Source organism: Quercus suber, unplaced genomic scaffold (genome assembly GCF_002906115.3).
Source record: "Quercus suber isolate HL8 unplaced genomic scaffold, Cork oak 2.0 scaffold_26, whole genome shotgun sequence".
NCBI lineage: Eukaryota > Viridiplantae > Streptophyta > Magnoliopsida > Fagales > Fagaceae > Quercus > Quercus suber.
The window spans coordinates 1,626,172-1,639,357 of record NW_027069491.1 but is presented as its reverse complement, the minus strand read 5'-3'; the positions used below and the strand labels follow the sequence as shown (position 1 = coordinate 1,639,357).

The window sequence follows — 13,186 nt, the reverse complement described above, 5'->3', positions numbered from 1 at the left end:
CTTTAAAGAAGATCTGAAACCTTTGAGTGGAGTCTCAAAGTCACAAGTAGGAGAATTTGTGGTTGCTGTAAATTAAAGAAAGAAGTAGTCTGTGGACTCGGAGCTGTCACGTGGTTGTGGTAATAAGTTTTTTACTTGAAGTAGCAATAGGATGTTAGTGGTCTAAGTTCTATTGTCAAAACTTCAATTCTTTCATAGTAGATTTGTTTTTTACCTTAAGGATAGCTAGGTTAAATCCTCCTTAGGTTTTTTACCAGTTAGGTTTTCCTGGGTCATCATATTGTGGTGTTCTTTATATGTCCGCATTATTTGCATGATATGATATTATTGTGTTAACTTAGAACTGAATAATTTATCTAAGTAATCACTTGGCTAAATGACTAGGTTAAACAACTTGTGTTAAGGGGTCTAAAAACATACAATATATATATATATATATATATATAGTTTCAACCTATAAAGTCTGCTTCTATGATTTTTGCTCTTTATTGTCAGATAAAGACACCAATCGGTTAGTTTCAAACTATAGAGTCCGCTTCTGTGATTTTTGCTCTTTATCATCAGACTAAAATATCAATCAGCTTTTGATGTAGGTAAGGATGAAACCCCAAATTTTTATTCAACTATCAAAGACTTCACCAGTTGAGCTAATTAGAACCTTGAGTAGTGCATTAATTCTAATAATGATGTAAAGAATATTTCCAAGAAAAAAAAAAAAAAAAAACTCACCAAAAAAGCAAAACATTAAAAAATCAAAATATAATTAGATGGAATGAAGAGGGGACACAGTAAAAATCAAGAAGTATATATAGCATTTTGGTTTTGGTTGGCTTTAGAGCACTAACATTAGTTGTGTTATGTCAAATGTCATTTTAGTGTCCGTTTGGTAAAGATTATTTTTGCCAACTTATTTTACTATTCAGTCTATTTTTGCTACTATTCATGGGTCCTATTTTACTTTTTGGTATTATTCATGAGTCTCACTATACTATTTCAGCTAACTTTTACCTTTATCTATAGTACTTTTAGTAAAAAGTTTTCAGTTTCAGAAAAATAAGCGGATCCCAAATGGATCTTTAATACATCAAAACTTAATTTTTCTATTTTAACATAGCATTTAACTTTACATCATACATGAGATCTTCTATTTTTCTCTTCAACACATTAAAATAACCTAAAAAACTCCTACAAAAAAAAAAAAAAAAAATGGGGGGGGGGGGGGGGGGGGGGGGTGGTGGATTTGTTTGATAAGACCATCATAATTCACAAGGATGGTTGCTACTGCCAAACTTGGACTCCTTGAGACTGATGCACCCACTCTCAACCTCCTAGGTAGCAACTGGATGCAATAAGATGCTTTAATGAACAATTGAACATTAAGTACCCAGAAGAAACCAAAATTTTTTACTAGGGAAAATTTACATAAAAAATATTTTAAGCAGACTGATGAACTACAAGTTGTAAAGGACTGAGCTGCTGAAACTATATGTCATAATTCACAAATGACAAGCCGTGTAAATGAAATCAGTTGGTATGCATGTCGTATAGAGAAGAGACATAAAGCACTTGAGTTACGCTGCCGGTTGTATTAGAATTTTGAAGGCCAGTTGACAAGTCGTACTTATTGACAGTAAATGAAGTCAATTAGTTATGTTCTGTTAAGTTTGTTATTCTTCTGTTATGAGTAGTTACAACAGATTGTAGGAAGTTAGAGCTGTTAACCTCAGCTTTGTGTATAAACATCAGATCTTTTACAGAGCAAAATGAATGGAACATTAAAATCTTTGCAATTCATTATTCTGCATCAAATTTCTTCATCCTCTCTCAATTTTTTTTTCCCTTCTTTGTTTTTCATCACTATCAAGTTCCCTTTAGAACAGAAATGAGAAATCAGGTGGTGGTGTACAGTTTAAGCAAACAACTCAAAGAATTATTTAAAGTGATAGTTGGGCTCTAATGACTGGATTATATATTCAAGCGGTAGACTCACCTAAGTCATCCAAAATAGTTATAGTTGGTCCTGTCAACAAATTCTGAGAGACAAATATGTTACGACTATTAGATATTCAATGCAAAATTCACCATAAGGTACAGTATTGGCTGAGTGTCCTTTGAAATTTGAAGAAGATTTCACCAGCGTGACTAAACAAAGCCTAGTACCAAGTAAGTAAAGAGTTTTACAATCAATACTAGTCATTCAGCATAAAACAAATCAAAGCAAGAAAGAATGGCCAAATTTGCTGCAAAGCAATCATATATCATCTAAGTGTTAGTGCTTGCTTCTAGAAAAACAATTACTTTGACGGATTTCATGCGCTGCATAAACATAACAAAATGGAACATAAATAAAGTATGATTAAAGATACTGAAAACCCAGGAAATAGAAAAAAGAACCATACCTTTCATACTTATGTTGGTTATCAATTGTTTCTCCAAAAAAAAAAAATGTTGGTTATCAATTCTCATAACAAAGCAATATGCTAAGGAAAAATTATCTCTCTAATATGTCATTTTTTGGTACAGTGAAATCCCAGACATCCTCATATTTCGCGTTAAAGTCCCATATGCTCATGGCATTGTAGTCTGCTATCAACTTGTCACGAGCTTTTCTCTCCATATTGTATATTTGAGGTTCAAAGTTGTGAGGCTGATCAGGCTTATCCATCTCAATTATGGTAAATACAGTTGTAAAAATACCAGCTCCGATGAACAAGTACACCATCTGAAAGACAAGCAATGAGAGAACGATCTATGAAATCATGACAAACTAAGACCATTTTAGTCTTTTCAAAGTACAATAACAGTGGATCTAAGGATCTCAAATTTTATATATGATAAATCTGGGTTTGTTTTACCGGGACTTGGAAGAACATCCCAGCAGCAATTGCTGGGAGGAAGAGCCATGAAATAAACCCTGCCAAGAAATCAACCCAGAATATCTTTAGTATCATGAATTTAAGTTGGTAAGTTGTCGATGATCATTAGTACTCATTTTTACCCTGAAAACCTGTAGGAGTTCCTACAGCTTCAATATCATCTGCTATTGCTCCCCAAAAAGTTCCTGAGTGGAAGATTTCAGTAAAAGTTAATAAGCTAAGTGGCCCCCACAACCAAAAATACAATAATTTTATTCTTAAGAAACAAAAATGAGCTATTTTCACTAACAAATTGGCCAAATTCTCCTTTTAAAAATAAGTCCTACAACTTAGTATGATAGATCAATGGTTTGGCTACAATAACACTGATATGAATATTTCATTTGGGACCAATATTGTGAAATGCTATTGGAACTGTAGTTTGGGTTCAAGTCTCCTAAGGAGCTCGAACACTTTCTTCATCTACGACCACACTCCCCTAATTACAGATAAAGTTATATTAAATCCATTTTGAAAGAGCTTCATCAACAACAAAAGACAGTTCAACACAATGTTCTGATAGTGTACACATGAAAGACATTAATTGATGTCCTACTTTGTAAGAATGAAAAAAAGGGCGACTCCACATTCATAATATTTGTAAGAATGCACTGTCAATGTACTACTTTTATATTCTAAACAAAAGTACATGCATAAGGTGATTGAGAAATGCTATGTGCCTATATCTACAATACAATATTTTCAAAATAAATCCTAAGTAACAAGTTGTTATTAGCTATTACTAGTGGACAAAAAAGTAATTTCAATAGTAGGTCCTGGACTTAGACCATTTCCTTGGTTGATTAGTGTACATAAGCGCACAAATAAGTGCATGAAAGACATAGTTAATATTAGTCATCCACAAACAATACACTTACAATTACATTCTTCAAACTATTTTGAACCAGCTTTCCCTTTTATTTTTTTCCTCTAAGGCCAAAATTGGACAGGAATTTATCAGATGCTTAGCACATTATTAATATATCATCAATACAAGTGTTTTTAAACCTTAACAAACACCACCCCACATCGTGACCCAATTTCCAATAACCCCAAAAACACCTTATATCAATGAAAATTGGAGGTTTTAATTCCACAACCACATGAAATTAGCTCTTCAAGAACTATCTGACATAAAAATTGTAATGACCCAAAAGACCCAATTGCATATTCAACATTGAAATTTCAGCTCCTACAAACAAATAAACCAAAGACATACCTTTTATTTCTTCGGCTTCGTTGTACGTGTGGTGCCCATCATATATCCCATACTCAAAATCCTCCTGTAAACTCCACCAAAAAAGAAACATCAGAAAGAATCACACACACACACACACAGAGAAAGATAAAGAGAGAGGTGGTTGAAGGAGGTGGTACAGGGTCAACGCCGTTGGTGCGCCAACGGTCAACTGGGTCTTCGTTAAGATCGGGCTCAATCGCAGATAGTCCAGCGTTTATCTTGGTGGGGCTGCGACTCTTGCCCGAGTTTCTTCCGTACAATTTGGTGGGTGTGGAAGCTATGGCTTTGAGTTTCATTAAAACCTTAGCTCTGGTTTGTGAAGGATTGGAGCTGAGTTTTGGGACCGAATTGTCATAGAGAACTGAGAGTGAGAGTGAGAGTGAGTTACACACCGCCATTTCTTCTGTTCTGTACTTTTTGTGTTATCGATTGTTGTTCAGGCTTAAATGCCCGCCTTTGTTTTCGCAACGGTAGGATAATGTCTTATTCCGCGCGGTGTCTCTAGGTTGGAAGACTGGCTAGTAATATAGTGACACGTTTTGCAAATAATACTTTTGTTTTATGTGTTGCTCACCTGGCGATCTGTGGTTGGCCTTTTTTTATTTGAGTGTCACGGTTCAGGATGAAGGAATGAGAGGACTTGACTCCTTATCCGCTCTAGAGACCAATGGTGGTTAGGAAAAGTTAAATAACACGTAATTTTTCACAATTTTTTGTCATTACTGTAACGTGGTGATTGGTAAAAAAAAAAAAAAAAAAAGTCCATGTATAAGTGATACTTAATTAATCACAATCTGACATATTAGAGTTGTGACAAAAAAGTTGTGAGATAATTTGTGACTCTAGAACTACTCACGATAGTTATGATACTTTGCTCAGTATAAAGTCTTAATTTTTTTTTTGGGAGAAAGGTAATTATTTTTTGAACAAAACTTATGCACAACCTTTAGATGCTATTCTTTATATTCTTCTTTTAAAATTTTATCATGTGACTACTTAATTAAAAAATACACTTTCATTTCTTGAGAAAAAAATTTACATGATAGAATCTTAAGAGGAGAATCTAAGAAACAACACTTAAGTATTGTACGTAAATCTTGCCATTATTTTTTTAGTCTTAAATTGTTTCTTTTCTTGGCATTTTACATTTTCACGTGAGCTTTCATATTATTTTCTGTTTTCAATCCTCAAAAAGAAAAAGAAAAAAAATTCATACTGGATTTCCTTTCCATCTCTATTATTAAGAGCTCTTTATATTCATATTTAACTATTTAATGAAATATTACCTATAAAATATTGTTGAATATGTGAATTTCATTGTTACTTTTTATGGTTGCAATATGTGCAATGCTGTCATTTCCTATTTCTTTAATAGTTTTAAGTTGTATTAAATTCTTTTGAATGCTATAATTTTATTTTTGTTGTTAGAGGTGGAAAAAAATTTATTTTCAAACTAATTTGGATTTGGAGAAGGGTTAGTAGAGAAATCCTTCAAATTTCTTCTATATTTTTTGATTGGATGTGAATTTTGAAAATCTAATTGTTGGATTTGCATGTTCTTTATGACCTTAATACGTACATCAAATTTTGTTCAAATTGAATGTTATTTACTGTTCAATCAACAAATTTATTTTTTTATGCATAATTTTAAACCACAAAAACTTGAAATTTAAATATTTAGTTGAAAACATAAATATTAATATTTGATATTCTTGAAATTTTGTAAGCTTAGATGATATAATAAAAACATACACTTTAATGATTAGATTTTCAAATTTCATATTCAATAAAAAAAAAATGTAGAAAAAGTTAAAGGATTTTTTTCCAAACTAATTTGAAGAAAAACCTTTTTCCCTAAAGGTGGCAACATGTTAGACCATAACATTGCCCTTTGGACTTCCTCTTGAAATTAGGATGAGCCCCTTCTTATCTTCTCTTTTTTACTTGCCTTTTCTTCTGAGAATATATATATATATATATGTGTGTGTGTGTATGCATATATATTTCACTATTGTAAGGGGGAAAAGAATATTTTGAACTATAGTACTAGACAATATTTTGAATTATTTTGCTAAAAGTATTGTAAATAAAGCTAAAATTTAACTGAAATAGTATAAAAAGACATATAAATAGTATCAAAATATATAATAAGACTAATAAACAGTAAAAAAATAAGTTAAATAATAAAAGAAATGAGGCTATGAATAGTAAAAAAATAAGTTATATGTCTAATATAAGCTTATCAACGTGGATCCTAAATATATATATTTTATAAGACTAGAAAATGTAAAAAAATTCAAGTTTTTGATCCGAACCCGCCCAACCCGAACAGTTTGGCCGGCAGCCTAGAATATAGTAAAGACGTCATCATGTGCGGTCCTTCGAATGGGCAAGGTAGTGGACAATAAGACATCACCGCCTCGTATTGGTGCGTGAAGTACTTCAATTGCCACTTGCGTCGCTCTCGACCTCTTGACTTTGAGAACCACTTCCACTTCCACTTCCACCTCTCTCTCAAGGTTTTGTTCTCTCTTCTCTTCTCCTCTCCTCTCCTATCTGCATTTGTGTTTTTAACGACATGCTTTTTGTTGATTATCACTATCTATTATGTTTTACTCTCTCTTGACTGAAACCAATTCTTTGCTTTGTTTTGGAGGAGTCTTGTACTCACATCACATGTTGTGTTCAATGATTGAACTAGTTTGTGAATTGTCTCTTGGTTTTTCCCTTTTTATTTATTTCTTTTTTGGTTATGGATTAATGGATTGGCTTTAGCATAGCTGGGATTGTTGGGGCTTGGGTAATTATAGTAACAGGTCTAATGTTAAAGCCTGTAAAAGTGTATTGTTGTCGTCGTCGTCATTAAATAGTCTAAGAAACCCCACCAGTCAGGATTAGTGAAAATAAGGTTAAAATACAAAACTCAGACTATAAGTTTCACCAAAATTCATTTCAATACCTTAATAATCAAATTCTCCGTCAAACTTAGTGTTTTTTTTAATTATTTTTTTTTATAATTTTGGAAAATATTTTTCAATCATTAAATGGATTTTTTTTTTAATTTAAAAAATTTGAAGAAATTGTTTTTTTTTTTTTGGATAATTAACCACAACATTTAACAAAAATTGATGGAGAGACTTTAATTGAATAAACTTGAAACTTAGAGGACTGAAATGAATGAAAGTAAAGTTAAATGATTGAAATGAATTTTAGTGAAACATAGAGGGTGGATTTTGCATTTTAGCCAAAAAATAAATTTTAATGGGTAGAATCATCGAATCAAACTTGGTTCATATAAAGGGTTGAAATGTATATACACTGTAGCCGGCTGCACGGTAATCATTTGCAAGTGCTGATATAGGTTTGGTTTTGAAATCCAATGGTGTAAGCTCCTAAAGAATTTGGGGTGATCAAAACACTACTGTGTCTTTGTGGCACTACCCCTTGCCCTTGGAACTTGTAGGTTGATAACTTTCTTTTGACTTTAAGAACCTTACCATATTCTTATAGTTTCTCTCACCTTTGTTGTTATTCTTGTTGCTCTTATCCTGTTTATTGATTTTCTTTGCCATTCAATGTTTAGTAAAATATTTTCAGCACTTTAGCCATGGGGGATTCTAAAGCTGCCCCAATAAAGGAAATGCCACTGGGATTAGATACAACCACCGAAGAAGAATACGCTTCGCAGTCTAAGTTACTTCAAGAGTTCACTAGTATTCCCAGCATTGACAAGGCTTGGACTTTTAAGTCTGATGATGGTATGACTGCACATATTTATCGTTTTATTTCCCCCCTTCTTTAATGTCTGCTCCTTTTACTTATATGCATATTAAAAAAAAATGTCTGCTCCTTTCTGCTAAACAGGCAACAGGAGTTTCTGAAAATAATCTCCTTGCAAAAAACTTTGGCTGCAGGGATTGGTTCTCAAGCAATGTTTTCAATTAGCCAACCAAATATTTTGGCGAACAAGAGGAGGAAATCTATTCTATCTGCTCATATATTCAAGGAAAAGAACAGTTCTGTCAACTTTTGTTGGTCCCCATTTCCTGTTGAGATGACAGGAGTGTCTACAATTGTTCCATCACCATCAGGTTCAAAGCTTTTTGTGGTTCGCAATCCAGAAAACGAGTCTCCATCTCAGTTTGAAATTTGGGGTCCATCTCAGTTGGAAAAGGAGTTCCACATTCCCCAATCTGTTCATGGTTTAGTATATACCGATGGATGGTAACTAATAGTATGAGTCTAGTTTTGTAGGGATCAATTTATTTAGCATTTGATGTCAACCTGGTTTATTATTGACTTTTTGTGTATCACCTTAGTAGTAGAAGTTGTTTAATTGTAAGTATTAATACTGCTTGTAGATTTACTAGTAGCAGCAGCAGTTGTACTGGTAGTGATGGTTGTAATTGTTGTAGTTCCTATATAGTTATAGTAATTCTATATCATCCTCATGGACATAGGCTCTTAATGGTATAGGTTTGAGGGAATTTCCTGGAATTCTGATGAAACTCTCATTGCTTATGTTGCTGAGGAACCATCTCCCTCCAAGCCCACATTTAATGGTCTTGGCTACAAGAAAGGTGGTTCCACCGATAAGGACTGCAGTAGCTGGAAAGGACAAGGGGATTGGGAGGAGGATTGGGGGGAAACCTATGCAGGAAAAAGGCAGCCTGCACTTTTTGTCATCAATATCAACAGGTTGGTATCATTTCTTAGAAAAATAAATCAATGCTGTGGTAAGTTTATTGGCGCTTTACTATAGATAGAAGAACCTTAATTTGAACTTACCTGTGTTGTACAGTGGAGAGGTACAGGCTGTAAAAGGAATTAAGACGTCTTTGAGTGTTGGCCAAGTTGTGTGGGCTCCATCAACTAAAGACGTGCATCAATATTTGGTTTTTGTTGGGTGGTCAGCAGATACGAGAAAGCTTGGTATAAAGTACTGCTATAACAGGCCTTGTGCGTTATATGCAGTTAGAGCACCACTTTATAAGTCAGAAGCCAATGAACTTGAACTCAAGTGGGTTACTCTCTTTTGTAAAATGATCTTTTTTATAACTTTTTTTTTTCATGTGAATTGTTACATACTTGAGATCTATTATTCTAAAAGTACATGTATAAAAATACTTATGAATTTCTTGTACTGTCTCAGAGATAGCTCAACTGAAGATGTGCCCGTGTTTAATCTTACTCAACAAATAAACAGTGCCTTCTTTCCAACGTTCAGGTATGCTACTAACATCGCATACTTGGTTTTATCACCGGGGGTGTATAAACTTTTTTTCTTTACCCAATCTAGTTTCTAATAACTCATGTGGAGTGCTTTTCTGAGTTTGGAGAAACTGTTAAACACACCTATTGGGTCTCCAAGATTTTTTTTGGGCAAGATGAGTTCCTCCTGAAGTGCTGGCCTACAGTCAGGACTGATAGTTTATTTCCAAATATGTCATATCCTTCTTTCATCGTCAAAGTTAAAATCAATATAGAACAGCAGTTTGGTGTACAGTTCACTGCTATTGCATTTAAGTTCTTCTTCTCCTTAATGGTTTAAAGTAGTTTTCAAGTCATCGTTTTGACCATTTTTTAATGGTTGAGAATGAGATTGACATTGTAATCTTTCTTTCTTGGTGACAGTTTTCTTTTGTTCTTGTTTCCATTATAAAGTGCTTGTAAATTTCCACTTCATATGGTTCTACTATGTGTAGAGTATAGATTTCTTGTTATTAGTAAGATTGCTCTTTGTGGGGTTCAAGTAGCCCAGTGGTATTGGTTCCCTTTGTGGTTCAAAACCAACCTCTCCCCTCCGCCACTACTTACTTATCAGGAAGAAGTAAGATTGTTGTTTGCTGAATACCAATGTGAATTGCCTTTCCTCGTATACTTTTAAACCATTTGTGCCTCTAACTGGAAAAGCATGCCTTGATCACTTAATGATCAATGTTTTCCCAATATCCTTTATAATAACCATGTTTCTACTAAACATGCTATGACGAATAGCTTCAGAACCTGATGATTGTATGTGAATTATCTTTCTTTCTCCAGCCCAGGTGGAAAGTACCTTGTGTTTTTAAGTGCAAGAAGCTCTGTGGATTCTGGAGCCCATTCTGCAACAGATTCACTTCACAGAATTGATTGGTCAACTGATGTGACGCTATGGCCTTCTGCCAAAATTGTTGATGTAGTGAGTGCTTACATTCCTTGTTAAGGAATTTGCATCTCAAGGATGCAAACTTCTGTATTCTCAAGCTCTGGAATTATATAACTCAAATTATGGTTTTTCTTTGAGCTCTGCTGCTTTTGACTAGATGGTCTATAGCTGCCATGTTATATATATACTAGAAACATTCTATTCTATATGACACCTTGACATTTTACATTGCCATCATGCGCTTTGAGTGCTAAATGGAAATGTGTAGTGAGATTGAGGTAAATTATATGATTATTCCAAATTAGTTGAATTATATGGTAGATTCAGCTAAGAGCCGATGACTGAAGCGATATTTGAAAACTTAACTAGATTGGTTTTGAAAGTCCCTAGTTTGGAATATGCCTGCAACTTTTCTGGCCCATATTATTTAGAATGAAATTATAGAATTAGGACTGTATGTTTTCCTTTTCCCATAAATTTCATGTAGCTGAACTAAACTATTTCATCAATATAATCTTTGAAGATCCCTGTTGTGATGAGTGCTGAGGATGGTTGCTTCCCAGGGCTTTACTGTTCAAGTTTCCTTAGCAATCCTTTGCTTTCTGATGGATGCACTATGATCATATCTTCTTTCTGGAGAAGCAGTCAAGTAATACTTTCTGTGAATGTGTTGAGGTAAATGTAATCGCTGGCAGCTGGCTACATATTTCTTTTTTACTTCTTTTTTCCTTCTCATGTAGGCAAACCTTTACAATTTCATATGTAAAATTAACTCATGATATCATCTGTCAAATTACAGTGGGGAAGTATTATGTATCAGCCCTGCTGACTCAAATTTTTCATGGAATGTCCTTGCATTGGATGGGGATAATATTGTTGCTGGTAACATCTAATCTAATGTTGATCTTGACCTATATCCTGGCTTGTAACAGTTTAGAAAATTGGCTTAAAATTTTAATGTTTTGTTTCACTGTTTGAAGTGTCTAGCAGTCTAGTTAATGTTCCTCAAATCAAGTATGGTTGTATTGTTGAGAAAACAACTAAAGCTGCTGCTTGGAGTTAGTTTGATGTATCAAGCTCCATATTCAAATGCTCTGAGAAGGTGTAATTAATTTTCTTTTGTTCGTATTAGATGAACCATTTTTGCATATAGAGATTGTCTTGCTAATGATTCTCTTATTGCTTCAGGTTAGATCTTTGCTCTCTTCTCTTCAGTTCAGTATAATGAAGATACCAGTCAAAAATGATTCTGATAGCTTGACAAAAGGTATGAAAAGCCAATTTGATTTCTTTCTTAAACTTGGTCATCCACATTGAATATGGATGTTTCCAACATCAGTCAAACTCATCTCTTCAGCTTAATTGCTATTATTGGGCAATGTTATGGTGGTCTAATGCTTGCAATTTAATTGAGGTTATTATATAATATTTCTTGTTTTCATTAGAGTTCAACATGCTTTGGGTGACAAGAACGATAGCCACAATATAAGTTCATGAATTTTGAAACAGACCTCTTTCAAACCCCACTCTCATAACATCTTAAGTTAGTACATATTTAGATTTTCATTGGTTTTTTATCGATGTAAGCGGAAATTTTTTGTAATAAAGGCTAGGATGGAGTTATTTCTCCATTAGTTGCTCCTTGAAGGTAAGTCAACTATTGCAAGCTCTTTTAGTAATTAATGGAACTGGTAAAAGTATCAATTTGTCATTGATTACATACTTGTGATTTCATTTTAGATAAACATCTTGGGCACTTCACAAGACTCACGTTTTTATGGATTAATGGAAGGTTTAGTTCTGGAAAAAAGTGAAAAAATAAAGAGCTAGCTTCTTTTAAGCCAACTTTTTGGCAAGTATATATCCAAATAAATATGATTAGGAAGTAATTATAGCTGATGCAACGTGCATCTATGCATGATATTATCATTAGAATATATTAAATAGGAGGAGCCAATGAGCTCTAGCTCAAATGAGCTTCGTCCTTCCATAATAATGGGATGAAGGGTGAGGTTATAGGTTTGAGACCCAATAGTTGCATAACTTACCACTCAAAAAATTATATTCAATAAAAGGAATATGAGTAATTCTAGTTGATGTAACTTGCATATAAACTAACGATTATTACCACATGGCATTTTCCAGAAGAAGTGAATGATAAACTTTACAACATTCATGAACCATATTTAAGGAAACAGTACTTGTTGATGGAAACAATTTGAGATTGCGTTGATCTTTGTAAGCAAGGCTGGATTCTTTTCTTTCTAAATAGAATTGATCATGTATATTAGAAGGTCTGGGTTTTTTTTTTTTTTTTTTTTTAAGTAAAGAAAATTTTATTCAAAGACATAAGAATGACTCGTCCAAGTATACAAGAAGTATACAGCAGGGGACCAAAACAATCAAATACATAACTTACAAGCATCCATCAAATCATAGACTGAACAAATAGAATGACTTCCTATAATAGACATCCAATCCGATAGAGTTTTAAAGAGGAAAAGTTTTGAATTGGCTATAGTCCTTTCAGAATCTTCAAAATACCGGTTGTTTTCCTTCTGTCAAATGCACCACATCAAACAATGAGGGACATCCATCCAAATAACACCATTAGAGATGTACTAAAGGGGCAAGATTCAAGAACTTAGATTACAAAAATCAATTAAAACAGGAAGGAAAAAACATGAATATGTTGGCAAAACTAAACGCCATTCAATGATGGTAAACAAGAAAGCAGATTTGATATGAAGAATAGACCGTTCACAGCCTTCAAAAAATCTAGCATTTTGTTCCCTCCAAATACACCACATCAAACAGTGTGACATAGCCCAATGAATGCTAAGCAAGAAAAAGACCATAGTCCACAACTCATAAGCTATAGGG

The 13,186-nt window shown here is 33.6% G+C and overlaps 3 protein-coding genes across 3 annotated transcripts; 2 read left to right on the top strand and 1 right to left on the bottom strand.

Annotated features, from left to right (window-relative positions):
* Positions 1–2,381: 2,381 nt before the first annotated feature.
* On the bottom strand, positions 2,382–4,596 carry LOC111996784 (photosynthetic NDH subunit of subcomplex B 5, chloroplastic). Its single transcript, XM_024028782.2, has 5 exons — positions 4,293–4,596; positions 4,135–4,198; positions 2,999–3,061; positions 2,856–2,914; positions 2,382–2,722 (listed from the first exon to the last, which is right to left on the bottom strand). Exons 1-5 carry the CDS (start codon positions 4,551–4,553, stop codon positions 2,492–2,494), a joined length of 678 nt encoding a protein of 225 aa, XP_023884550.2. The 5' UTR covers positions 4,554–4,596; the 3' UTR covers positions 2,382–2,491.
* A 1,845-nt stretch (positions 4,597–6,441) lies between these two features.
* Positions 6,442–8,725, top strand: LOC136061159 (acylamino-acid-releasing enzyme-like). Its single transcript, XM_065768410.1, has 3 exons — positions 6,442–6,674; positions 7,739–7,913; positions 8,070–8,725. Exons 2-3 carry the CDS (start codon positions 7,763–7,765, stop codon positions 8,381–8,383), a joined length of 465 nt encoding a protein of 154 aa, XP_065624482.1. The 5' UTR covers positions 6,442–6,674; positions 7,739–7,762; the 3' UTR covers positions 8,384–8,725.
* Positions 8,432–12,117, top strand: LOC136061238 (acylamino-acid-releasing enzyme 1-like). Its single transcript, XM_065767900.1, has 10 exons — positions 8,432–8,442; positions 8,632–8,853; positions 8,957–9,175; positions 9,308–9,382; positions 10,198–10,336; positions 10,827–10,978; positions 11,103–11,185; positions 11,284–11,361; positions 11,457–11,570; positions 12,044–12,117. The coding sequence occupies exons 1-10, from the start codon at positions 8,432–8,434 to the stop codon at positions 12,115–12,117; spliced, it is 1,167 nt and encodes a 388-aa protein (XP_065623972.1).
* Positions 12,118–13,186: the final 1,069 nt, after the last annotated feature.

Bases quoted from the DNA above. Each gene is read 5' to 3' on its own strand.
- LOC111996784 (XM_024028782.2), bottom strand. From the start codon at position 4,553: ATGGCGGTGTGTAACTCACTCTCACTCTCACTCTCAGTTCTCTATGAC. The intron at 4,199-4,292 runs GTACCACCTCCT...TGGAGTTTACAG, and splicing joins GCACCAACGGCGTTGACCCT to GAGGATTTTGAGTATGGGAT. The intron at 2,915-2,998 runs GTAAAAATGAGT...ATTTCTTGGCAG, and splicing joins AACTCCTACAGGTTTTCAGG to GGTTTATTTCATGGCTCTTC.
- LOC136061159 (XM_065768410.1), top strand. From the start codon at position 7,763: ATGGGGGATTCTAAAGCTGCCCCAATAAAGGAAATGCCACTGGGATTA. The intron at 7,914-8,069 runs GTATGACTGCAC...CTTTGGCTGCAG, and splicing joins GACTTTTAAGTCTGATGATG to GGATTGGTTCTCAAGCAATG.
- LOC136061238 (XM_065767900.1), top strand. The intron at 9,176-9,307 runs GTGGGTTACTCT...GTACTGTCTCAG, and splicing joins GCCAATGAACTTGAACTCAA to AGATAGCTCAACTGAAGATG. The intron at 9,383-10,197 runs GTATGCTACTAA...TTCTTTCTCCAG, and splicing joins GCCTTCTTTCCAACGTTCAG to CCCAGGTGGAAAGTACCTTG.